The following is a 26,983-nucleotide window of genomic DNA, read 5'->3' as shown; positions in this document are numbered from 1 at the left end:
GAACTACATAACTAAACTGTAACCATGATATTCAATTGTATGATTTGATAGTTCTATTTAATTCTTCATTTAATATATTCATTACAATCCCTTCAGGGAAAATAACACCGTTTTTTTCAAGCTTGCGATCAAAAGAGATGTAAATTGAGAGGGGTAAAATCAACACGGCTGAGATCTTAACTGACTGATTGGGATCTGAAGGATTTAAAAGGCGAAACGTAAAATGATGAACAGTAGAAGATATTCGGCTTTAAGGAACTCGTTTTAAGAGAATTGTCAATGTCGTCTGCTCCAAGATTAATTTGCAGTGAATGCCAGACATAAAAAACAGGGAAGATGCTATTTTTAAATTGTTTACTATTAACAAATGTTGGCATTTTTTTTGACAAAGGCCTAATCCGATGATAGCTAACAAAAAATTGTGCCAAATTATCAAAATGTGTAATTGACAGTGAAGATCATTTTATTTACTTTTTGTACTTAAGTACATTGCAGAGTCAAGCAGGTGAAGCCCTGCTAAAAAATTTCTGTAGAAATTCTATAGAATTCTACAGAATTTGCACAGAACAACTTGTTCTATAGAACTTTGGCTGTGATTTTCTATAGAATTTCTATAGAAATTCTACAGGATTTGTGTCCTAAAGTTCTATAGTTCTTTAGAAATTCTTTGGAAATGTTCTATAGAATTTTTTTTTTTTTTTTTTTTTTTTTTTAGCAGGGAGTATCTCGGACTAGCACAGTTTCCAATTATTTCGGTGACCTCATGTAGGCCCAAAATATTAGAAATAACCCTCATCAAACATAATTGTCTCTAATAATTCCAAATTAACCAGTGCTGTGTTTTGTAAAGGCAGATCTTATTGTATCGGGTGTACCTAATGATGTGTCCCGCCTGCGTCTGTTTGCAGAAAAAGGAAAACAAAAGTTTTGTGCGAGGGGAAAAAACTTCCGGGTCATGTGACTGCTTTTTGCACGAGGAGGCGGAACAAAAAGTGATTTTTCTGCGTTGTGGACCAGGCCGGTCCGTTACAACCCACTTTTTCATCCCCTCCCTTTTTTTTTTTTTTTTTTTTCCTCTGGTGCGCGAGGAAGAACTCATGACAGCACTTGCATAAAAAAAAAAAAAAAAAAAAAAAGACGAAAAGTTTCGTACAGCTCCGTGGTCGTTTTGTTGGCGAGCATGGCCGGCGGTTCGGTGTCGGAGTGCAAGGAGTACTTGTTCAAGGTGCTGGTGATCGGGGAGCTCGGCGTGGGGAAGACGAGCATCATCAAGCGCTACGTGCACCAGCTCTTCTCGCAGCACTACCGGGCCACCATCGGCGTCGACTTCGCCCTCAAAGTCCTCAACTGGGACAGCAAGACGCTCGTCCGCCTGCAGCTATGGGACATCGCAGGTAACATACACATGATATGTGATACATATCTTTTTTTTTTTTTTTTTTTTTTTTTTTTAAAATAGAGGAAAAGACAAGTTTGGTGTGTGTTCAAAACTCCAGCCAACTTCCCCACTCGATGGCAGCTCATCATTGTCTAGAGGAATGTGGGTCACGTTGTTGTTGTTGTTATTATTATTATTATTGTTATCCACTCGGCCGCAAGAAGTGGCCCACCGTCATGGGGCCTGAAGCACATTTAATAAAAAAACTATTAGCTTCTATTCCTTCGAATAATTATTGGTCATACATATGATTCTATAAATGTAAATGCACCCAGGTTAGCCGAAATGCTAGTTTTCATCAGCTACATGCACAACAGATATGTAAAAGCATCATAAAAACCAAAGTTATGATGCAAAAATAAAAAATGCGTGTCTGTGCTGGTCAATATTTATTGAAAAACATGATACAAACAAAAATCATACACACTAGAGATGACAAACTCTGAAATATATTAATGTGCGTAGATGTATTCGAAAATGTTATCATAGTTTTAATTGGCTCTAGCCAACCAATCAAGAAGTGGGGAAAAATGCTGATGTCATCAAACACCAGCTTGCTGGCCCTGTGAGGATGCATTTGAAATTTTGAGTTTTCAAAGAAAATCCCATTGCAATCTCAACCCAAGCTAAACTCAGTTCCTCCCCCTGCATCATTTTCGGCATACTTCCTTGGTGCCAATGACTGTTACCATCGTGTTTCAACCTCTGCAGAAAGAAAAAAAAAAGTAAATAGTGAACTGCAAATATGCTGCGAAGGCCACCTTGGCAGCACGTGAGGATTGAAAGACATCGGATTGGACAAAAAAAATAATAAGTCTAAAAGGAAGAAACGTTTGCCAGACTTTATTGAGCCAAGTCAAATATTTTAGGTTAGAAACGAAAGTGTGACGCATTAGAATTCACTTTAGGTCACGAGCAAAGATGGATGAACAAAGATACATTTTTTGTCTTCAATAATATTTTTTTGACCAATTAAGTGATAGTTGATAAATTCCCATGTCACACATGATTGAGTTGATCAATCGGGCCTGCATGTTAAACATTTTATGACCTTATCCCCGCCTGAAAAAAAAAAAAAAAAAAAAACAAAAACCATGGTTCAACAGTTACCTTGGTTTTAAGCAAATGGTGTGGTTTACATGAAATAAAATGTCAGACAAAATGCAAACCAAATTGCACATGTTTGGGGTAACATTTAATGACATAATCAAAATACACGGTTAACCTCTGCAGTCGTTTGTCGGAGACAGACTGATAAATAAAAGCCCGCCCTGCTCAAATACAGACTGTTTGATTCTCAAACACACACGATGTAAACACTGGATCGTGATACCCGAGAAGTTGACTTGCACACACACACAGACATATACATTAATTTTTATCTGCTGGCTGGCGAAAGAAATCTCCTGACTCAAATATTCCAAAGTCAAGCATGCGAGCGCCAAATCTGGTCGGTCCCCTTTCAGGAGGCGCGCCTTTGTTTTGAATCAACCAGCCAGTCAATCAATTTGATATACTTGACGTGATTATGAGTCATGCGTTTCTGTTTATGACCCGCTAAATACCTTACGGAATAGTGTCTGACACGGCGCGATATCGATTTTGTGAGCTGTCCGAGAGTTATTTGGTCAACTTTTCATTTCTTTTCCTCGCAGTCGATTGTTTTTATTTGCACATATTTGCAGTCCATTTTGCACTGCAACCCATCACCATGGCAACTAATATGCTAACCTTCTGCTGGGCCGGGTTAAACCAAGTAGGGGGCTACTTGCGTCTGTTGGGTGTAACAAGCAGACGGGCGAGGACAATGCTAAATTCATGTGCTAACGCGCACTTGATGGAACATAATATGAACAATAACGTAATGTTTTTTCCTGACTCCAATTAAGTCAGTTCTGACCCAGCCCCCCGACTCAAATGTTATGTTTTGACATATACGGTGAAGATTGTAGCGTATAGCCGTGTATCGTGTCATCCCGCGACGGAACAGAAAGGGTGATTTTATATTTGTCTTTTGGTCACTAGTCTGGAACATTTTTTAAGCTATGTGTATTCTGAGTGAACTGAGTGGGAGAGACCATGATAACAACAACTGATCTCTAGGAATGTGGAACAGAAACTTCGGCGAGTGGAGAGTGCAAAGTATTGTTCCGATTTGTTTGTTAGCTGCAAGATGACTCAGAGCTACATAGCTGATTCTTACAAAACTTATAAGGGTGCTTGAGGAAGGAAGATGGTTGAGTCCACTCAGTAGAATCTTGATGTTTTCTGCATTAAAGTAGCCTGCTAACTAGTACATGTCTGGGACAAACAATAATAACTATTACCTTATAGTCGGTATGGAATAATATGTCTCATGCTGTTCCTTCTGTGAGCTCGGAAGTAGCTTGGAAACTAAATAAACAGACAAACACAAATGCTCCCCCCCCCCACCTTCATTTTGCCAACTCCAGAATCCAAACTTGTACAGTCGAGTTCTCAAACTTTATAAAGGACTACTGCATTTTCCGCACTATAAGGGGCACCTCCAATGGATGGCCTATTTCAAAACATTTTTCATATTTCAGGCGCACCGCATTATAAGGCACACAGAATAGACACTAAATTTAGAGGCTGGGGTTACGTTATGGATCCATTAGATGGAGCTGCATTAAAAGCTTAATATCGATCCATATATAAGGCGCATCTGATTATAAGGCGCACTGTCAACTTTTGAGAAAATTAAAGGCTTTTCGGTGCGCCTAATAGTGCGCAAACTACGTACATTCTCCAACGATGTACTTTCTGCAGGAGACAGTGAGGCTAAAATAAGCGTAAAGGTGGTGTAAAGGAGTACAAAGTGTAAATTTACTCACCGACCATTTAGTCCCGTCAGTAGGCTATTTAAAGAGCGGAGGCATTAACAGCCGTGTTCATTGTCTGCGTTAATGGTCATCACGCGTCGACAGGAATGATAGTAATCAGCCCGAAGCCGCCAAATGTCAAGCTCCCTTTCACCATTAATGGATACTTGCGCAGCATTGCAATTTGCTACGTCAGAGAAGACAAAATGCCACACGCCGCTAAAATAAACGCGTCATACCTTATCGTCGCCATCGCAAAGTAAAGCTGGGAAATGTTTCCATTCATGCCCTTTTTTTTTATTCTGTTGTGACAAAAGGTTGTCTAAGCACACATAATAGAAAAGTGTTTTTAACGCACATGCTAACACTTACGTAGCTCTGAAGACCGATGTTACCTCTGAAACTAGTGCTAAAATTAGTGTGAACAGCAGTTAGCAAGGACACGACTTCAGTAGAAACATCATAACATGACTTTGAACACGAGAACTAACAACTCTAGGCGTTGACTGTTGACACAAGCAATAGTTGGCGCTTAATAACGTTGTAATAGATATTAGCGCTACTTCGACTTTGACCAATAACCTTGGTGTGAACATTAGCAAAAGATTAGATTAACATGACCATTGTCGTGAATATTAGCATGAGAAACACATTAGCAATAGCATTGGCTGCCCTAACTATGAACAATAAAATTCAGACGAACACGATAGCGCTACTTCAACTCTAAACGCTAACCTTACCATGGATACTAGTGCTGACTTTCCATCTGTGCCAACACAACTTTAAAGTTAATGTGGACACGACTAGGCTAACACAACTATGAACAATGTATGATACTAGTTTGAAAGATGGCATCAAAACAGCTGACCTGGAACATTGGCACAGAGGCTAGGGTTACCGCGACATTAGAGGCGTCTAGGCTGGTTCACCCATATGCAAGACTGAGCACTGAAGTAGGCGATCCAGGGTTGCCATGGCAATGACGACTGACAAGCATGGATTATTTAGAAGCTGCGTTATTTTGGGACCAAATCGCTGCGTATTGTAGCCTAAAATCCGGTCCCTTGTCCTCAGTTTGCCCTTCATCTCCTCTTAAGTGTGACGCGCGTACACGTGAGCCTTATCACCGGAATTCCTCGCGTTTTGTCAGGTCAGCCGAAGGTAAGTGTGGAACGAGAGCGCGTTAGCTGTTAGCGGGCCGCGGCCCAGGGCTCTGCTAATCTGCGCTGAGCTCACATGGCAATCATGTGCCCATAACTACCTCCGTGACTGCAATCTTTATTACGTGATTATTATAGCAGTGACTAGTCATGGCCAGCAAGGCCTCCTCTGCTGGACTAAACTCTCAGAAGCGCTGGAGATGGGATAAAGAGTCTCAAAGGGTTTCACAGGCCCTCTTTTGACAAAGACGGATAGCGTCCCCCTGATACAAACTCCTGCATTCAGGCAAGGGAAAAACTCATAAGACCATTTGGGGAGGAAAGAAGAAACTTGGAGAAGAAACCGCAGATTCACGGGAGCACAAGGATCAGGGTCGGGGTCCTGTGCGACGACCCGCGTCCCAAATGCACTCCCCGTCACCGGACTATACTGTGCACAGCAATACGAGGGGTGGTCTTCTACTATTACTACTACTACGACAAAAGACGCCGTTGCCGCTGTTACTTATACCACTGTGTCTGGCTTGACAGTTTCCATGGCGACGCACACACCCACACAATGGCAACGCGCACCAGCATCAAGCATCTATGGATAATCATGACATCGTCTCGCTTCCTCCCACGCGTAAAAAAAATAAAATAAAATAACGCGGCGCTCCCCCGTTAGTATTAATGATCTCGGCGAGATGTGACCAGCTGCGTCGTTTGTAGTCGAATGTAGCGCATGTGCGAGTTTGTACAGTGCGCGCGCAGGCTCACGCTGTCTTTAGCCCATTCATATGCTAATTGGGTTATCGGCATATGACACTCGTTAGCTCATTTATTCGTTGGAACAATGCGTCGGTTTTGTAAAAAAAAAAAAAATAGAATTGGCATTCGGTGAAGCGAAGACCTCCGACATGGGTTATCTGATTGAAATATTGTGTCCTTATGTTGACCAGACGGCTACTAGCAAAATAACTCCTTAAATCAAATCAAATTACGTTACAATAGATACTAGCACTACTTTGAACAATAACGTTGGTATGAACATTAGCAAAAGATTAGATTCACATTTTAAATGTTATCCTTATGTTGACCAGACGGCTACTAGCTAAGTAACTCTAAATCAAATCAAATTGAACTAGCTAAATCGTTCTGCTTACTAGCTAACTAAGTGGATCGCTAGATAATGTTGATAGCTTTGTAACTAAACAGCTACAGCTGCACACGTTTAAACGTCATCCCTACATTTTATCCTTTCAATAAATCATCATGTAAGTACAAGAGGTCATGCGTGCCGGACGTCGCCGTGATTTAACATTTGAGACTTGTGTCCTGCGTCAATACCCCGGCGTAAGTCATTAGCATGAACGGCTAGCGCTCGTGCGTGCGCACCAGCGCGTCGATAGAATCGCTCGATGCGAGTCTTCGGAGACATTCCCTGGAGGAGGACGCTCTGACCGGCCGACTGGCTCGCTCCGATTATCGATCGAGCGTTAATGACGGCGTGTGTCACAAAATCAAAGCAGGGGTCCGTCGCGGTTGCAAAATTAAAAAAATGTTTCTCTTGTTCCAGCGGCGGCGGGCCATGCATTTTGGCATGTGGGCCTTGCATGATCACCTCGCAATTATAAAAAAAAAACACCAATACTACACAAAACCCCAATTTAAAAGCATGTAATGGAGCTACATAAATTATCTGGCGTAGTTCAGAATCAATACTTATCTAATAACATGACAAAAATATATAAAATACAGATGATTATTACCAGTATTAATGTTTGCAGGTCACAGCAGATGTTTTGAAATTCGCTGTAAAACGGTAACAAAAAGGGGGACTTCTGATTGGTTTAAAAAAAAAACAAAAAAAACGAATATCCATATCGGCAACTAAAAGTTGTGCAGCAAAGGGAAACACGACAAAATCACTGATAAGAAACTGATGGGAAGAAATTAATACAATATCCTGTGACAATTGCGCAAATCTCATTTCCGTTGTGAAGTTTTCATAAACGTTCATAAAAGTCAAAGTTCGGAATGGTCATGCACTGACGCTAATCCTATCAAAACTCGCGAGTTGTCCCGGCTGGTCCTCTGATATGATAACTAAATTAGGTGATTTGAGGTCACGGCGGCAATGAAAAGAGATGCTATTTTCTGAGTTTCATGCCTGCGTATGCCATCAATCTGATGGCATAATATGGTATTTTGAGGCCTCGCATACTTTTGCTTCTATTGCAGTCGTTTTTGTCCGTTTGCTGCCGGAGATCTGCAAATGGAATCTATCCGCACTGTGTCGTGTCTCCTGTGCATTCACCTGGGGTTGCCTGCGCTAAAATTAGCCTACCAATTATGAGCAATTAGCATCAGGCCTTTTGGGCCCCCGCAGCGGATTCACTCCCAAACACCCTGCTCTGCGTCACACCGCGGAATCCACGAAGCGGCGTGTCGGATCGGCGCGGGAGTGGAAAGTTGATACGCGAGTCGGTGACACAACACAGCAATGTGTGCCATTAGAAGTTATTGTTAAAACTGCTTTTCGGGGGGGGGGGGGGATTGAGCTGGATCATAGAACATCTGTGCGGTACGTGGGGCACCGTCAAACAGCAGCTAAATTAAATTAGCAGAAGAATGACACAGTATTGCACAGACCTCTCCGACGGTTGTTAACACGCACAAAAACATTCATTGACTCAATTTATTTGCACAGCAGACCCATATTTCACCTTTTTTGTAAATCCAATTAACTTTTTTTCCCATTTTTTTCCTCAATATTTTTCATGTTTGGGTGATGGTGGCATTTTTAGCCTAAAATTTGAGTTATCCCCCCTCCACATACTTGCAGATGCGCGACCAGTAGATTTTCCGTTTCATTTTTTTATTCTTTTAAAAATTATTACAGTACAGGCGCGGTTCTCCAACGTACCCGTTTTCAAACGAAAATTTTGAGATTTTTTTTTCTTCTGTTTTCGGACGAAAATCGGTACTCGAACACCCCGACAAAACCCGGAAATAACATATTTCGCGCGGCCCGACCAGCAGACCCACCTACAACGCGCTTTGTTATTGTCAATCCGAACGAACCCCCGGAAAAAAAAACATTGAAATAACATAACTTGCGCGGAGGTCGATTCGGTTTCCGAACAAATTGGTTTTCGAAAGGAAAAATTTGAGATTTTTGTGCTTCTGTTTTCATAAGAAAATCAGTACTCGAACGCCACAAACAAAACCCGGAAATAACTGAACGTGCGCGGCCAGACCAGCTGACCCACGACGCGCTTTGTTATTGTCAATTCGAACTAACCCCTGGAAAAAAAAAACAGAAATAACAGAACTCGCGCGGCGGTTTATTCGGTTTTTGAACAGATCGGTTTTCGAATGAAAAATTTGAGATTTTTGTGCTTCTGTTTTCAAACAAAAGTCGGTACTCGAACGCCACAAACAAAACCCGGAAATAACATAACGCGTGCGGCCTGACCAACTAACCACCCACGACGCGCATTGTCATTGTCAATTAGAACGAACCCCCGAAAGAAACCCGGAAATCACATAACGCCCGCGGCCCGACGAGCTGACCCGCACACGACGCGCTTTATAATTGGCGATTCGAACGAACCCACGGAAAAAAAACGGGAAATAACACAACTCGCGCGGCGGTTGATTCGGTTTTTGAACCGCCTTCAAGAACGGATTGTGGTCGAGATCCGAGGCTCTTCGTGCATCGAAAAGTCTGTCGTTCAACATTTTAGCAGTGGCCCTCTGAGCCACCCCGTTGTCTGGTGCTAATTCCGTTGTGCAGGATCGCCTTCGATGTTCTCACAGACAGCCTATATGGAGAGAAAAGGCTTAATATGACGGCAGATTACTTCTCCACGCGGATTAGGCCCCTGGCATATTCGGCAAAGTGGGTCATGTTTTTTTTTTTTTGTTTTTTTTTTTTGGGGGCTGAGGGAGTGAAATTGTTGAGTTTTTGAAGCCTAATAATGGAGTTCTGCCCCGCGCTGTAGGTCAGGAACGCTTCGGGAACATGACGCGGGTGTACTACAAGGAAGCGGTGGGGGCCTTCGTGGTGTTCGACGTGACCAGGGGGTCCACCTTTGAGGCCGTGTCCAAGTGGAAGCACGACCTGGACAGCAAGGTGAAGCTGGCCAACGGAAGTCCCATCCCCTCGGTGCTACTGGCCAACAAGTGCGACCAGAACAATGAGGGCTACAACAACATGACGCTCATGGACAACTTCTGCAAGGAAATGGGCTTCCTGGGCTGGTTCGAGACATCCGCTAAGGTGAGACGTCGCAACGGCACGCGGCATACATAGAACTCCGTTTGGGGTGTTTAAGTCGGGGGCCCCAGATAACGCACGGTGGAACTTGGAAGTCAAATTCACGATTTGAAAACGTCCTCTTCTCGTTTCTCTGCTAACGGCGGCAGGACAGCCTTTGCCCCATCGTGCTACGGAAACGGCGCCTAGCATAAATAATGTACTCTTTTGTTGCGCTCTATGATGCTTTTATAGTACAGTATAAAAAATTATGCACTTGTTAGGCTGCTGGAATGGATTAGTGGCATTTCGTTTAATTTTAATGGGAAAAATTAACTTAATGTTGCTATAGAGCTCGTGGACGTGACATCACTGCTAGGTTTGCCCGGCAAACCAAGCTGCTCTCCACTGTGGGAGCCGTTGAACCGGAGCAGATTTTTCAAATCCCCCGAGAGTTGTTGTGCTGTTGGTTGTCAAAACAGATTAGTCGGATGTTCAAAAATATCATTCTATGGAATACCAGATGAAAATACCAGAAAATATCGATGGATTTTGGCAATTAAACATTATGGATGGTGCCCAACCAAAATATGCACACGCCTGCGTAGCGATCGCTCCATTTCAGGTAGGAATTATTATTCTCAATCTCACATTACCGAGAAATATTTACAATGCCAAATTGGCTCATTTGAGAACAATGCGTACTAAAAAAAAAAACAATTTCTGTCGCAGAGGTTTACGGAGGTTAAGTGTGGCCACAATCGCTTCCGTGGAGACACCCCCCCCCCCCCAGTCATCGTTAATGAATGAGAGTTTGTGTAAAACCAGGGGTCATTTAATTAAATATTGGTATTTGTATTGAATACTAGCTGAAAAGATTGATGGATTCCGGCAATGGTTAACGTGTCACCGAGCACACTTCCCCGTTCACGAGCCGTCAACCCGTCACTGTTTGGGATTTATTCCTGATGAGAACAGATCCAGGAACTAAGTATTTTGCCTGCGTCCAGACTTTTATACGCTTTCAAACTTTTCCATGTAAATCTCGACGACTTACTTACGAGATACGCGTGTAGATCCAGTTGTCCAATTTCTTCTCGGCGAAAACATCGACTTTGGCATTAAAAACGGGTCCTCTATGCCGAGTTTCTCTAATTTTTCAACGTACCTTCGTTTATTTTCACCTTCTAAATGTCTAACTGTATCGGACAAGACTCTTGGCATCGTGTGATACAACGTCATTTTCGTGACGTAGGTGCACGAGCTTTATATTGATAGAATGATCTCAGTCACCAAAATAATGAAAACTTATAAGTCACCCCACTTTGTACATATCGGACTACGTTGTAAAAGTTTCTGGGAGCGCCTTCTATGTCTCAGTATCATTACGTCATTTGGATAAAGACACGCTTGGCTTAGCACTGCTGGTTCCCTTCCTTTCCTCCCACCGTCACTTCCTGCAGATGCCACAAGCACGTGTCCCGTGACATTCCACCCCCCGGCCCGCTCTGTGTATCTCGTCATGAGGCCCGAACGTTTTCGGCCAACGCGCGTTGTAGTCTTTGCACTGACGTGCGCACTTCCCCTCACGGGCGACAACTGTTAAGTCCTCCCACCGGGCGAGCCGAGCCCGCTTCTCCTTTTTCTGTGTCGCGCTGGTTTGCGAAACCTGCCGTGCGTATTGTTCAACGCAGATGCTTTCAAACTACTCCCAAGATGTGTGGAGCCTGCTTTGTCGCGGTATCACATGACGGCGATTTGAGGATGCGCTCTGCACAGCTAACAGGGTTAGAGGTCATCTGAGAGATAATTGTGTTGCGGTGTATCTAACTTTTTCTCCCCCCCCCCCCTTTTAAAAAGAAAAAAGTCTCGCCTCTACTATCCGTTGGAATATTTTCCCTCTCACATAGAAGCCTTTTATTCTCTGTTTTTTCCACAAGTAACTACAAACATATGACGTTGTGTAATGTTTTTTTCTCCCCTTTTGTTGGCCTCGGAAGTATTCTGCGCTCTACCGAGTGCCGTTCTCATCATGCTCTCTGTGGCTCTGCAGCGGTTCAAAATCGACATTTATTCCATCCATCCATTTTCTTTGCCGCTTATCCTCACAAGGGTCGCAAGGAGTGCTGGAACCTGTCCCAGCTGTCAACGGGCAGGAGGCGGGGTACACCCTGAACTGGTCGCCAGCCAATCGCAGGGCACATGGAGACAAACAGCCGCACTCACAATCACACCTTGGGGCAATTTAGAGCGTCCAATTAATGTTGCATGTATTTTGGGGTGTGGGAGGAAACCGGAGTGCCCACCCGGAGAAAACCCACACAGGGACGACGGGGAGAACATGCAAACTCCACACAGGCGGGGTTTGAAATCGAACCCAGGTCCTCAGAACTGTGAGGCCATCGTTTACCAGCTGAACAACCGTGCCGCCTCGACATTTAAATAAATATAATAAATAATCAATAAATAAGGAAAAAATACATTTAATAAAATTAATTAATAAAAATACACCGTGCTCCTCAGAGAGGCTTATCAAATGTAGTAATGTGCAATATCTATATTTTTTTAATGAGGGTCAAATTTGACTGATTGATGAACCAATCAAAGGAGGGTAAAAAAATGCGGAAATCATCAACGATAAGTTTGCTGATCATGGGATGATGAATTTGAAATTTGATAAAAAGAGAAACAGTCATACTAATTTGAGTGACATGGGCATCGTAACTAATACAGCAGAAGCTGGAATCGGGTTGGACAAAAAATTAATAGTTCCAACATTCACGAAATGACCATGACTTCATGCAATTTCATAAACAAAAAATATTGCTGAAGAAACCCTAACAATTTATACAAACTTGCAAAAGAAGCCTCCTTGCAGTACTCCAGATGAAATAATTTTATATGTAACGCATTCTCGCTTGGCTCAGCGTCACGCCACTTCCTTATCTCGTTTACGCGCGCACACACCCTCCTCTCGCCGTCATGTGAACGGCGGCGCGTGGGTGTGACGTGCCCGCTCGTCTTCGTGCGTGACGCGGCAGCCGATCGCCCCCGTTGGAACAGCGCTACGTCGGTCCGCCGCTTGTCACGAGGGGAAGTGAGCGGGCCGCTCCGGTCAGGAGGTTGTTCGACTTCTCCCGTGCAAAAAGAAAAAAAAAATCGATCGTGTGACTGCAGTCACATGCCTCACATTGATCGTGACCGTGAGCCTTCGAACAGCAGATCGGACAACCCGAGTCACAAGTTTTCATTCATAAACATTGATTGACTCGTCTTTTTAAACGCTATCCATATTTTGGAGCTGCACGGTGCAGAGAAGGGTGGGGGGGGGAAGGACATTAATATTCATTATCTCTTCAATCTACGGTGTGTGACAAAAAGTAAGAAAAGAATGTCTGTTGTCTTAGCTGCCCTCGAGCTGCCTGTGAAAATCATTTGCCAGCTGTTGCCTGACCGCAAGACTTCATAGAAAGACGGGCGCTGGACTAACAGAGCAATTCTGCTGTCTGGCTTGCGAGAGGGCTTCCTTGGCATCTCATAAATTGTTCAAATTTGTCGCCGTGAGACGGCACAGTCTTAATGCGATTTTGACAAATATCAGTCAACGTTTTCACACTACACACTAAAAGTTGGTATTTTCCAACCTCGTCAGTTTGGAATCATCTGTTCCGGTCCACCAGTGTTTTTTGAGAAGTTGAAAACATCCATCCATCAATCTCTCATCCACAATAGTATTGTAACTTGTAAAAACAGAATCACTAAATTAAAGTGAATATCAAGAATTAAACATTTTGTGCAGCTGGTAAAACGTTGGCCTCACAGTTCTGAGATCCCGGGTTCAATCCCGGACCAGCCTGTGTGGAGTTTGCATCTTCTTCCCGTGCCTGCGTGGGTTTCCTCCCACATCCCCAAAAACATAAATTGGACACTCTAAAATTGCCCCTAGGTGTGATTGTGAGTGTGATTGGTGGTTTTGCTCTATGTGCCGTGCGATTGGCTGGCTACCAGTTGTTGGTGTACCCCCCTTTTTGTCCGTTGACAGCTGGGATGGGCTTCAACGCTCCCTGCGACCCTCGTGAGGATAAGAGGCCAAGAAAATGGATGGATAATTTAGTGCTCCAATTCAATTCATTGTGCTGGTCCATCTGGTGTGCCAGGCATGGCCACCGGGAGGCGGTATAATACACTCATGGTTACACAAATGAGGAAAAATAGACTTTTGTAAAACTACTAAGTGACTAAGTTTGAGTGAAATTTGTCATTTTTTTGCAGAGGGAATAAAATAAAATTGTCATATTATCTGTCTAAATGTGTTGCTGAACCCTTTGTGTTCAAATATCCATTGTTTTAAGACTGCGACTAATGATGCGACCAGTTAGCATGTCAATGGCATTTTGCATTTTTGTTAGCATTAAGTTTTCTACAAGAAATTGTAGATTGAAATACACAACGTGCACTTCACGCTTCCTTCTGTATTTCTGTTTTCGGATTAGTGTGACACTCAACTTCATCTGGGAGTGGCAATAAACAACTAATAGCCTCTTTTTACCCTGCGCTCCTCCCGCAGGACAACGTCAATGTGGACAAGGCGGCCAAATTCCTGGTGGAGAACATCTTGGCCAACGACAAGGGCTTGCCGCACGAGGAGAGCAACGGAGACCGCATCAAACTGGACCAGGACACCGTGGCGGCGGAGAGCAAGCCGGGCTGCTGCTAACGCTCAATACGTGCACACTAACAGTCTCGCGCGCACACGCCCCTTTTAAGTGCAAGCCCGAGTGGGAAAATGTTTCGTGAAAGCTCCAGGAGGACTGAGGCTTGTTTGACCTGCAGTTTTATCTTTTTTAAATTCTTAAATAGTATCTTTCCCTCGAGCAAAATGTTATCTTGATGGCCTCCAAAATAGCTTCAGTCTCTGTCCATCACCCTCAAAACGCTCCGTATCTGTTTTCTCGACTCTTTTCCTCGCCACTAACAATTAACCGCAGCCCCTAAATACTTGAAGCTGGCTCGTCGGCCCTGGACTTTATCTGACGACAAGGGCTGGGGCTTATTTTTCCATTTTTATGATGACAACGATTGAGTTGGAGAACTTGCAGAGTGCTTTTTTTTTGTGTTTGTGTGTATCAGACACCTTTGAGTGTTTTCCACCCTGTTTGCTGTAAAGCTGCCCGACCCTTTTTTTTTAAAAGGTATTTTAAAGCGCTCTCATTTGTTGCTCTATATTCAATTTGACTCCTGCGTCACACAGTTACGTATTAACATTGTTATTGTTTTGTTTTTATAGCTGTAAAAGTGATACATGCAGCAGTTCTGACATATTTTGCTGTACTTCCTCAAATAAATGTCTCTCCCTGACTGCTATTTGAGGAAATACAGATGTAAAAACATTTCTGTAATACACATAATTTTGAACACTTTAAGCACTCTATTTTTATTTTAAGGTTGGAGCGAAGCTAAGGATGTAGCTGATTTTTGGTCCGTCTTAAAAAATGTGTCACACTCATGCATTATTTAATGCCTGAGATTAAAAAAAAAATACTCTCCTTGTTAGGTTTAAATGTGAAAATATTGTGAAGAGAATAAATATTTTAACTGCTGTACATTGATTGCATGTTCTCGTGCTGTCTAGATTAAATTGTATTTATCTTGTGCGTTGGGTTTTGGTGTGAATTGTCTAACAATACAACAGCGTTGCTGATATTTACGCACAGTAATAGTGTTGACAGTGGCGGTACTCGTTTGTTATTAATAGTTCTATTTACATATGCAATTTCATCCTTTGCTCGGTTAGGTTGAATATAAAATACCATTTTTGATTGAGCGTATATTAGAATTATTATTATTTGTATTTACCTTACACAATGATGAAAAATGCATCAGCTCATTTAAGATGTTTGAAATTACTCATTCAACATATTTTTCCTTTCTTGTGATTAATCAATCATTTTAAAACAATGTAACTTAAAATTTGTTAAATATTTCGGAAGGAAGTTCCGCTAGTTGACGTTGATCACTAGTGACGTAATAAACAGCTGACTTAACGTAAACAATGAGTTTAATGAGGGAATCCACCAAATCAAAATATAATATTTTAAGGAGTAAGGAATGAGTGAACAAATCCGAACGCAACGTCGACGTTTTTGTTTGTCGTGGTCATGATGGAAGGAAAGAAAAAGCTGACCGACTTCCGCTTAGCAACCAGAGACGGAACAACTCAAGACTGCAACTACGTTATCATGGCAACACACTAAACATTTCAGTGCGACACCAGAAAAAGGATAAAGTAGGCACCTGTCGCCGGGTAACCACTTAAAAGATTAATACTTCTATGATTACTCGAACGCTTGTTGGACGTACCGCGCAGAATTCGCCATTAATGTGCTAATTGGGAAGATGGTGCGGTTTAATTTGACGGCTAACGGTGTTTAAACACACCTTTGCAGGGCGGAGGGGTGACTTTCAAGATCTAATATTGCCACGGTGAGATTTTCCATGACGCACAAATGTCAAAAGCCCAGTTCAAGAAAAAGGAGTCGACTTCCAGCAAAATATCCGACGTGCAGGCAGAGTGAGTTTGGCTTCCTACTTGCTATTTAACATGAACCATAAAGTCAGCGTGTTAGCAGCTTCTTACACATTTCGAAAGCCTTTTCATAAACTTTGTCATGTGTCTTAAAATTGTTCTACACTGGTGCCACAGCCCTTTAGTTTGTATACTTGTGTGGATTCAGATATTTATTATAGCTATTTGAAGTTTGCTCTAGGAGGACTTGGAAATGTAGAAATTGGAATATTGATGCCATTTATGAATCAAGCAAGAGGGAAACAAAGGGTTATGACCCATATGTTTTTTGTTAGAATGTATTTCCTGAGCATCTATTACTTTTCCAATCTTCTAAAAATATATGTATTAGGTTCAGTGAAGGTTTAAATTGTCCATATCAGTGTTTATGTTTGTCTGCAAGTGCTCTGCAATTGGCTGGTATCACCTCAGACGAAACTACAAGTGCTGCCAACGTCTTAAGAAGAGAGTTTGACGTGTGCCCTCCCCTAATTTCAGAGTATGTTCTGTACCCGCCGCTTCCACCGAGACCCTGGACGACGTGTGGCCCGAGTGGACCGACGGCGACGTCTACAGGGAGAAATGGGACTCGGGCAAAGTGCCAGAAGACCCGAAGAATGCCAAGGCTCCCAGTTCGACTGTAAAAGAGCAGAGAGTTGAACCTCGGCGCAACACAAATCGCACAAATCATTTTATATTTGTCTGTTCCAGGTGTACTTTGATGACCCAGAGGGGAAAATTAGCCTGCCGGCATCTTTGAAAGTGCACTACTGGAAGCGTCCTACAGAGTTCCTCGTAAACATGGTAAAGATTAAAAAAAAAAAATGTTCTATCGGTAAAATGCAGAACAGCCCGTTTATTGAAGGGTCTATGTTCCAGACTCCCGTACCCCGATCAGACACTTCACACTCTCTGCATTAAAGCAAATCGCTTCTAACATGTTCTTTGCGGTTCCACAGTGATATTTTAATTTCAACACTTTTCAGTTGCACTTCCTTCAGTGGAGGATTGAACGATTCCTTGAAGCCTTCAAATCTTTATCTCCCCCCCCCCTCCCCCGCCTCCCCATTTGAATCAGTCATTGCCAGATCACAATCTGCCTTTTTCACTCCTGCTGTCAATAGAGTTTAATTAAATCCCTGCGACGAGGCGCCGAGGCCAATCGCAATCGCTTTCCGCCGTCTCCAGGTTTTTGCGTGCGACGGCGTCTCTCTTCATCTCGCATTTCTGAAGACCGCCTTATCGACGGAAGCGCTGACGCGTCGAGGTCGTCTGCGGCACGCCACCCTTGACCCTCGCCTGACCTCTCCCGCCATCAGCTAACGCCAATGTTAATATTTAATTAGCCGTTCTTTGGAGTCTATTAAGGTGTCAGTAGAATGTTCATCCAGGGTACGGCAGTCTGGGGAGTATCACGGTGAGGTTAGACCGGCAAAGCCCCCCCCTCCGGGGAAGCGTTAAGTAGGACACACATTGGTGTCGACTTTAAAAAGGTTTCCTGGGATTGCGGCACGGCTCTGTTTTGTACAAATGTACTCATTTGCACCCATGTGGTTTATTTTAGGTGCCCACAGTTGTTGAGAACACACTGAACTTTGACCTGGTGTCCTCTAATCAGCATCTGCTTTGCAGCGAGGTTAGTACGCACTCATTTGTTAAGGGAAATTTACAAACTAAAGCTGCAGCGACGTGCGATGGGCATAAATGAACATAGCTGGGAAAAATAGTCACAATTTTGAAGTTGAAGTACTGGTATGTCCCCGCAGATGTAGCTTGTACATTTGCATATTTTTCTCTCCTTCTCTGCCCAAGATAATGAGATGGATCATCAGTGAGATTTATATCATTTGGAAAGTCTTCCACCACCCCGAAGCTTCAGACCAACACGGCTGGAAACCTTGGGAGCACATCTACTCGCTGTGCAAGGCCGGGAAGGGCCACGTGCCCCTCTTCAACAGCTACGGGAAATACCTGGTTCGAATCTTCTGGATGGTGAGCGTCTGTCACGCGGAAACCTTTTTGGAAGCCGGCGCGTCTCGGACTTACGGTAGTGCCTCTCCGTGATAGTGTTTTAGGCTGCCGCTTGAAAGTGGCCCTGGGTCTTCACCTTCTTTATAGTTGACGTTGATCACTAGTGACGTAATAAACAGATAATATCGAAATACAAAAGATTGTTCTGGTAAGATTGAATTTATTTCAGTTGTTCAACTCTAAAAGCTAAATTTGTGCAATGTTGCCTTCAGATAAAAGTATATTTCGTCTTTCAAATCATCTTTCCCTATTGAAATGAATGGAACTGTCATTAATCTGTTCTGGCCTCCCCAACAAAACAAACAAAAAGAGTTGTAATGCATTTTTAAAGTGGAAAGTAATACTCAACAGTATTGTGCTTTATAAGAACATACAGTAATTACAAAGATTAGAATGAAAAGGAAATAGATGGTTTTTGCATCATGATTTAATGTTTCAATTCAATTCACGCTACTGGTCCTTCTGTTGTGCAAACACAAACCAGGAAGAATCACTATTTTCGACTATATTCGCAGAGGATAAAGAATATATGTCTTTGACTATTGTTATATTTTTTGTCTACATGTTACTCCAGCTTCTAGTAGCTTAAAGGGTTATAACACCACTACTCGATGCTAATCATTAGCCCGTCAATAGCATTTACCATTATGTGTTAGCATTAGCTATCGGGAGCATTCTTACACAGAAAACGCACAACGCAAATTGTAATTGCCTTTGTTTTGTGTTCTGTTGTTCGGAGTAACATTTGTTCTGCACAGTTCATTCAGTGATTGAAAAATATCTTTCTGTTCTGTGGACTGGGTAAAGAATTTTTAAAGAAACCCTGAAGGCCTCACTATGATCCAATAAATATGGATTTCTCCTTGACATGCAGCAAAGTAAATGAATGTGACTAATGTTAAAATACGGGGATGTATCATCTTTGACCAATTCTGTAAGTGAAACGTGGTTGCAGTCAGCGGTTGCCGTGACAACGCGGCCGTGAACGTCGATGGGTTTTGTGATTTCCGAGCCCCGCCCCACCCGGAACAGCACAATGAATGGAATTGACGCATGAAATCCTGATTGATTGATGATTACCACCTCAAGCGTCTCATTCTTTGTTTAAAAAAAAAAAAAAAAAACTTTTTTTTAATCCACACTATCACTCTTTTTCTCACACTCTTTTTCACAATACCTACAACTCCTCTTATCTGGGAGCTTTGGATCAAGGGCCCCTGGATTGAGGAGAAGTCGAGTTACACACTACTCCTAATCCAGTTGCCCGGGACTTAACCCTCCCCAGATAACAGCGGCCGGGATGCTGGAGAATTTTCACATGCGCTGCTCATTCAGAGTTTGTTTAAGTTCTGTCCATTTGCGCGTCGAATTCTACCACCTTCCACGGGGTCGAAGTTGACGAGAACCAGAGCTACGTGGGCTTGTGTCACGTACTTCCCTGGTAGGAGACAGGCGCAGCTGTGAACAGGTTATTAATGGCCGTGCGCGCTGTTTTTTTTTTGTTTTTTTTTTTACCCTCCTCTATGCGGTGGTGTTGTTCACACAAAACACCACCCCAGACAGGTGCCGACACCACACGCTGTGCTAAAACAAACTCAGTCTTTGTTTCCAGGAGAAGAGTCTACTAAAACGGTCTTTCTTCCGTGCCTTCAGGGTTGCTGGAGGAAGATAACCGTGGACGACTCCATGCCGTTCGACCGAGACCACAATCTGCTGCTGCCGGCGTCCAGCTGTCGGTCAGAGCTGTGGCCCATGCTGTTGGCTAAGGCGCTCATCAAAGTTATTAACACGAGGCCGCGCTGCGAAAATGTCAACAGAAAGTGAGTGCCTCTCTTTCGGCATTTTGCGCAAGGTTTAAACATTTGCAGTCATTCGTTTCCCAGCATTTTTAATCAGGTTCCAACTGAAAGTTCCAAAGTTTCTACGTCAAAGGAGGCTTAACTACCGTAATTCCCGGCCTACAGAGCGCACCTGGTTATAAGCCTCACCGAGTGCGTTTGTAAAGGAAATACCATTTGATGCATACATACGCCGCAGCTGTGTAAAAGCCGCAAGTCCCACATTGAGACCCAGATTCAAACACGAGATATTTACAAAGAAAGAGTTGAACCCTAGCGCAGTGCTAACGCTAACAGGGCCGGTTAAAATAAAACTTACCGGTAAATATCACTGAGACAGGCGGCAACACGCTAGCACAGCGCTAACAGGGCCGGTAAAAGTCACGTCCTCGACACATATATTCCACCGGTCTCATTCTTACCTTTTCCGCTCGAGCGCCTCCTTGCGGCTGTGAGGAAAAAATGTACAAATTAGCCACATCACCGCATAGGGTTGAAAGCGTGTGAAAAAAGTCGCGGCTTGTAGGCCGGAAATTACGGTTGTCACAAATTTCAAATGAATGCTTTATCTCAAATGTGGAAAAAAGTACCAGAAAAATAGCAAAACAAGCAAGATATGAACTTGAGATAAAAATAAAAGTAAATGATACATTTACTCCCGGGGTGTCTTGATTAAAAGAGCTGTGACCTGCTTTGGGCAAAATAACCCAAGGATGCAGGATTGCAGCACAGTTTAAATCCCTTATTTTATCTCGCCATAATGACGCTGTTTTGAGCAGGCGGTCCTGTCTCACGCAAGGGAGCTTCTGCCAAGACGAGTACAGATTTTGTAACCCTAGTGAGTAAATTATTGAGCCAGTATTGAGTGCGAATCGTACGCCACCACCCACAAAGACAGCACGGATTGGTATTTTCATTCTTGTCGGGCGGCTCTTTGTTCCCACGCCGCTGAATTGCACCTTGTCAAGCAGCGTGCGGATCCACACGTGACGTTTGCAGCCGGCGCGTTCGACGCACAAATAACCCCCAACCGCTAACCGCGTTGACAACTTCACGCAGCTGTGCTTTGTGTTTGGTTTGAAAGTGGCTCTGGATCATCACCCAGCCTGCCTTCCCGAATCACCTGTCGGACTCAAACTTGGTGGCCTGTCAGTGTCACTGTGGCGTGTATAGAAAGTGGCTGTCCCGCTGTCCACTGAAGGTTAACCAACAAATTAATCTTTAATCTGAGACAGGAAACAAAGGAGACTTTCTCTCTCTCTCTTTCTCTAGTGAGGCATTCATAAGTCATAGTGGTTGTAGTTCTAAATTTTGTCCCTTGGGCAAAGAATGTATTTTCATTTTTCATTTTTTTTTTTTACTAAACTGCAGAACTTTGGTCTTGCATTCACTGCTCTGAGTGTCAAAATTGTCGACCAGACACGACAATTCCCAAGGGGACCAATTAGATCTTATTGGGGCCATCTGTTTCGACTGAAACGTACTCCCCGTCGTCCTCTTTACTCCACAAGAGTGCTTGGACGCTTGAAAGTGATATTTCCGTGGTGAAGGCAATTGCCATTGTCTGTTTTATATGCATTATACTTTTATATGTCACTGACATGCCGACAAACCCCTGGTTGCCGAGATAAAAAATGTCCGTATCTTCTGTTTATGGCCACTCTCAGCTGAAGGTTACTGGAGACAGACCTGTGCAATAATCACAGGCATATATTCTTTAGCTTCTGCAAAGAACAATTAATATTACTGCCGTACTGAGAAGCTGTACGTCAGTATACTGGATGTCCCTCTTATATTACCTCGAGGTGGCATAATAGTATTAGTATATTTATTTCAATAGGGGAACATGATTTGAGATACAAGTGGTCGCCCGTTAGCACAAATGATGATTCCCTTTGGAAAAATGGTTGTTCATGGATGGTAAGAATTGTATTTTTGTTTATTTTATTTGCACTGTGATGGTTCCCTAATGTCGCACCTGCACCGGTTTTCCCTCTCAGCAAAATGGCGCAGCTGTCCGACGAGATTGGAGAGTTCAACTTCATCCATCACCTTACCGGCTGGATCCCGGAAATCAGTCCCATAAAGTAAGAAGTTCACTTGCTCGCCGTGCCGCTCCACATTACTTTTAAGTCTTTGCTCATCGTTGTGGGAAACACAGATTGTAAAATCCCGACAGAACTTTGGTTTGTAGCAGCCATGTTGCGTAAAATTCCAGAGCTTGTACTTTGAACTCCAACTAGGGAGTTTGCTTAAATCAGCCCGAATTGGAAGCCAAGCTTTTTTGCATTTGCTATCTCATGACATTTGGAGGTGGAGCAGAGGAAAATCCCGATTTCTCTAGTTTTTTTTTTTTTTTTTTTTAATCCTTTGGGGCACAATACGATGCAATGTTTCACAGTAAAAAAAAACAACAACAAAACAACAACAACCCAAATGATTCTTTTGCCCCCACCTAGCTACGTGTGCCGCAGAAAAACCTGGGATTTCTTACAAGGCAGCATCCCCGAATTCATGCACAAATGCGCAAAAGTGGAGCAGAAGAAGCACCACCATCATTCGAGGAGGAGTGCTGCCCTCGGGGAACACAGGAGCCATCGGGACGTGGACAGAAACTCAGGTCACAAGCGCAGTGCTACGCTAACGACGTTTTCTATCGATTTACATAAGTAAAATTTATAGGTAAATGCTGGGTGGTGGTCTAATACCTCCTGTATCCATAATTAAATGCATATATAGGATGAAAATGAGTATTTCTTTTAGTTTTTCATTTTTTTAAACGGCATAATCTGGCAGGTAATTATTTCCTTGCTCAGTCCCGATACATAACCAACCTTTACAGTGTCATCTCTCTTGATTAGCTACAGGGCACGGGAACAGCTCCAGGAGCAAACACCCCCGCCCTCTCCCCTCCGAATGTCTTTTGAAGCGCCACTTCCTGTTTTCTTTATGTATTATGGAGCGCAGGGGGCGGGTCCATCCGTGTACGCTCAACGATAAATATACGGCTTTTGGGAGCGGCGCAGGGTGAATTGCCGCGCGAGGCGGCAAGTGTGCTCATCCCATGACGGCAACATCGAGATAAAAAGATAATTGTCTCGTTATGACTCGAAAAGCACGCGGGTTGCAAATCCACAAGTCTGTCCCTATTCGGTCCCGAGTACCCGTTATGCCGTTAAAGGGCAGCTGCTCCCGTCGTTTTCATATCGAATCTGCGTTCCACCGCCGTAACTTGCAACGCGGTGAGCGGCTCCTGCGTTCAATTCTTAATGCGCTGCCTGTACATTAATCCTGCAGTGCTCCCATTATGGCTCTCTATGGTCCTTTTAGATTGACTTTCCATGTCCCTGAGCAATTTATTTTTTTCTATCTCAGATGATATAGTTTTGAAATGCAACAGGTTTAAATGTTAGATAACCTACACACTGTGTTTGACCTCGGCACGGAGATTCTCTCGACTGAAAAGTTGTCTTTTTGTGGTGTTGTTGTTAGCCATGATTCATGACTGTGTGTGCACGTTTCTCAGGTAAATTGGTGGTGTGCGCCAGCTTCTATCCCAATCAGCTACACGATGATCCCTATGTGTACACGAAAATGGTATGCGGTTTTACTGTTGTGGACTCGCTGAATGGGTTCTGTAGTATATGCGTAGTGTGCAGTTTTATATTGTACATTCAGGTACTTGCATCCGTGTTTAAAAGTACAAAGGAGTGTTAGAGCCACACTAAGTAAAGGGAACACAAAAAGGACAGTAACCATAAAGATGCTATGTTACAAGTTAAAAAATAAAAACAAACTCTCAATATAAAGAATTAGGTCCCAGGAGTCAGAAAATAAAGTACCATATATTTGTTAGAAAATACTTCTCGTTAGTTTTTAATAATAGGGCCCAATTAATTTACAAAAAAATGAAGGCTTTCTTTTCTTGTGAATTGAACTTTAATTTCCACATTGAAAACCTTTTTTCCTTGAATATTTTCACTAAAATAATGATGTAAGTAATGTTTTGACTGTTATTGTAAATTTACATCTTATCTTGTAATGCTGTGCTCTCATACAATTATGACAATTCTCCCAGTAAGACCTACATAACATTACTTTGTGTACACATTTTTCACATTCTGCCTTATGGGGAAAATTTTACCTTTTTTTTCCCCCTCATGTTAAAATTTTGACTTCACACCTGTAAAGGGACATTTTTACTTTTTTTCCTCATTTTCTATCTTGTAAATTTATGACTTTTCTCATAGTCACATTGTTGGATTTTAATTTGGGTCTCCTAAAATCTTTTTTTTTTTTCAACATTAAAAACTAAAATATATAAAAAAAAATGTAACTTGTCCCAATGTTATTGCTGACTTTTAAAAATAATTTTATTTAAATTAACCTTTATTCACATTTAAATTATGTACTTTTCCTTTATCATACTTAAAATATATTTTACATTTTTGTCGTTACTTTAGTATCTTGGTAAATGTTCTCGTAAATCTTTTTTTTTTTTTTGTAAAGTTTAGACTGATCAACTTTTTTTTTGTCTTTTTTTTTTTTTTTTTTGGCCGCCGTGCAGGCTGATTCTTCAGAGACTTTGCGCCACTACAACCTCTGTCTGCGGCACAGCCACGTGGTCCTGCTGACCCAGACCCGAACGTGCCCCTTGGAGTTACCACAAGAACCGCCGCCTGAACCGCGATGGAAACTGATCCGCAAGAAAAGCAAGAAGCCTGTGATCAGCGATGAGCCACGGAGTAAGCGGGAAGGAACGAGAGCACGGGGGGGGGGGGGGGGGCGGGCGTTGGGGGTACAGAGGCGTATATCAAACCATTTTGTGAAAGTCTGTGACACGGTGTAGGTGAATGTCATGAATAAATACGAATGGAGCGCAAAGCAAATTCTAAATCAGGACGAGCTGTGCATGGGAGGTTATTCTGCTTTGGAAGAGAGCCACATTATTTCAGTAGTGAGGAGAAACTGCAGCTAGTTCATGTCTGACATTCACGCAAAACGTGCGATCACGAGTGGGTGTAACGTGCGTTTTGTGTTTCCCCTTTATCACAGTTATTCCTTTGTCTGAACCGGAGGAGTTCATCGGCATTGCCAGCCCCTTCATCGACCAGCGTGTCAGGATCCCACCTCGCCCTGCCAAAGAGTGGTGTGTGTGTGTGTTCTTTGAAATACTGTACATATATTTTTCAAAATGAATCATGACCTACCATATTATTTATTTAGCTGCGTTGTAGCGACGCATGAGTCATCTGTAGACAACACAGTCCGTCGCCGCAAACGTCTTGCCATATGATGCGCTCGTGTCCTGACGCTTCCTGAGACATGTTTTTTTTTTTTTTTTAAATATGTCAGGGTGGACAAGTGGAGCGTTCCGAGGAAGCAGCCCTACACGCCCCCTCTGGACCCCATCGCCGAAGGGGCGGAGAACGAAGGCTGCGAGGCCCTCGATCCCGACGCGGCTGAAAACGACGCTAACTGTGAAACTGCGGTCGAGGATGTGGAGGTACTTCTACTTTTTCCTACCCTGCAAGGGCACGTGCCGCATCTTACTTGAATCCAACATGACGAAGCAAAATACAATGAAAGGGTTCCTCGCCTATTCACATTTCACGACTCACAAATTTACTGATGTTCTTTTTCCCCACACATCTGTTGAAAACTCACCTATTTGCCATTTTTGCTTAAAGGTCAAGTGTCATCCTTATAAACGTTCTAAAATAGATATTGTAATAAAAAATACATATGACATTATTCACTTCAATGTCCATACGAAAAAATAAATACGAGCGGAGAGCGAGTCATCCATGCGCAAAGTTGCAGAAGTCTCATTTGACATCCAAGTGGTCGCCATATTGCCCGCAACGTCTGTCCATTACGTCACGCCAGGACATTCGCCATTGAAAACACGCTGTGCCACCTACTATGGGACACGGAAGCGCTTTTCAAAGAAGAGAACATCTCACAATCAAGTGAAGTGACCGGGGGAATATTACCCTATCCTTTCCAGCCATGTTTTAGATGATATGCGGATCACTTCTAACAAACAACAGACTCCCAGACAGTATGTATGAGCCAGCCCAGCCGTCGCCGTGCCCCTCGTTTGAAGCCGTGCTCAGCGCCGACGGGTACATCGACTTGTTACATTCTGTAAGGAATACGACCCCCCCCAAACTATATATATTTTTTTTAGTAGCTGTATACATACCTACCTGTCATTTGGAACCCACGACGCTCTCGTCCTTTGCACCCGTGCAATGCATTTTTCACGACGAACCGTGTCTTTTTGAAAAACATGAAGAATGAATCCATCCTCCCGAGTGTTGGAACATTATCCAGTAATACAACGAGCCGGCATTTTGGCCAACACGAAGGAACAAAGAACTACCTTCCAGCAGGTAAAACTAGTGGAAACAAACGAGACCACTTGAATCTGCTATTAACATCACTTCCTGCTTCTTCTCGAAAACAAATCCCTCGAGAGGATTTTCATGGCGGGAGTGACGAAAAGCCATATACGTCAAAATCATGTTGTGTGGTGAAAAAAACCAAACAAAAAAAAACGGATGGGTCCATTCCGGCTGCCTTTTTTTTTCATTAATAACATACTAAATATGCTTTTGATGACAGTGGACCTTTAACCGCCTAAGACCAATGGCTTGACTCCTCAAAGAGTAGCGCTACTTTGGACCCATGTTACAAAAAGTAATTTTGTATCATATTTTGTTGTATATTTATGGTTCAAATTCTTACTCTAGGCAATTATAAACCTCTCTAGCAGTGTGCCAATTATGCTTGGTCCCATTTGCGGGATTACCATAATAAAGTACACAATGCTTCCTCATCCTTGCTGCAATCCCTCGAG

At 43.0% G+C, this 26,983-nt stretch overlaps 2 protein-coding genes across 4 annotated transcripts in view; both read left to right on the top strand.

Annotated features, from left to right (window-relative positions):
• The first annotated feature begins 1,110 nt into the window (after nucleotides 1-1,110).
• On the top strand, nucleotides 1,111-15,338 carry rab32a (RAB32a, member RAS oncogene family). Its single transcript, XM_061811853.1, has 3 exons — nucleotides 1,111-1,394; nucleotides 9,431-9,708; nucleotides 14,252-15,338. The coding sequence occupies exons 1-3, from the start codon at nucleotides 1,181-1,183 to the stop codon at nucleotides 14,399-14,401; spliced, it is 642 nt and encodes a 213-aa protein (XP_061667837.1). The 5' UTR covers nucleotides 1,111-1,180; the 3' UTR covers nucleotides 14,402-15,338.
• Nucleotides 15,339-15,736: 398 nt separating this feature from the next.
• adgb (androglobin) overlaps nucleotides 15,737-26,983 on the top strand; it is a 39,754-nt gene continuing 28,507 nt past the window's right edge. Inside the window, exons 1-13 of one of the 3 annotated variants that reach the window (XM_061812690.1) lie at nucleotides 15,737-15,988; nucleotides 16,131-16,255; nucleotides 16,748-16,889; nucleotides 16,961-17,053; nucleotides 17,814-17,885; nucleotides 18,062-18,241; nucleotides 19,934-20,100; nucleotides 22,119-22,205; nucleotides 22,578-22,738; nucleotides 23,645-23,715; nucleotides 24,686-24,863; nucleotides 25,174-25,267; nucleotides 25,474-25,624. In XM_061812690.1, coding sequence (XP_061668674.1) covers nucleotides 16,191-16,255; nucleotides 16,748-16,889; nucleotides 16,961-17,053; nucleotides 17,814-17,885; nucleotides 18,062-18,241; nucleotides 19,934-20,100; nucleotides 22,119-22,205; nucleotides 22,578-22,738; nucleotides 23,645-23,715; nucleotides 24,686-24,863; nucleotides 25,174-25,267; nucleotides 25,474-25,624 — 1,461 coding nt within the window. In that variant the 5' untranslated portion in view covers nucleotides 15,737-15,988; nucleotides 16,131-16,190. The remainder of the gene's footprint in view (nucleotides 15,989-16,130; nucleotides 16,256-16,747; nucleotides 16,890-16,960; nucleotides 17,054-17,813; nucleotides 17,886-18,061; nucleotides 18,242-19,933; nucleotides 20,101-22,118; nucleotides 22,206-22,577; nucleotides 22,739-23,644; nucleotides 23,716-24,685; nucleotides 24,864-25,173; nucleotides 25,268-25,473; nucleotides 25,625-26,983) is intronic. The other 2 variants (XM_061812689.1, XM_061812688.1) reach the window with 2 other exon arrangements.

The sequence above is a fragment of the Syngnathoides biaculeatus genome, chromosome 23, assembly GCF_019802595.1.
Source record: "Syngnathoides biaculeatus isolate LvHL_M chromosome 23, ASM1980259v1, whole genome shotgun sequence".
Taxonomy (NCBI): Eukaryota; Metazoa; Chordata; class Actinopteri; order Syngnathiformes; family Syngnathidae; genus Syngnathoides; species Syngnathoides biaculeatus.
Note: the sequence above shows the minus strand (reverse complement) of the source record. Positions and strands in the feature narration are given on the sequence as shown.

Excerpts from the sequence above, each read along its gene's own strand:
- rab32a (XM_061811853.1), top strand. The coding sequence starts at position 1,181 with ATGGCCGGCGGTTCGGTGTCGGAGTGCAAGGAGTACTTGTTCAAGGTG. Across the intron at positions 1,395-9,430 it reads GCAGCTATGGGACATCGCAG|GTCAGGAACGCTTCGGGAAC; the intron begins GTAACATACACA and ends CCCGCGCTGTAG. Across the intron at positions 9,709-14,251 it reads GGTTCGAGACATCCGCTAAG|GACAACGTCAATGTGGACAA; the intron begins GTGAGACGTCGC and ends CTCCTCCCGCAG.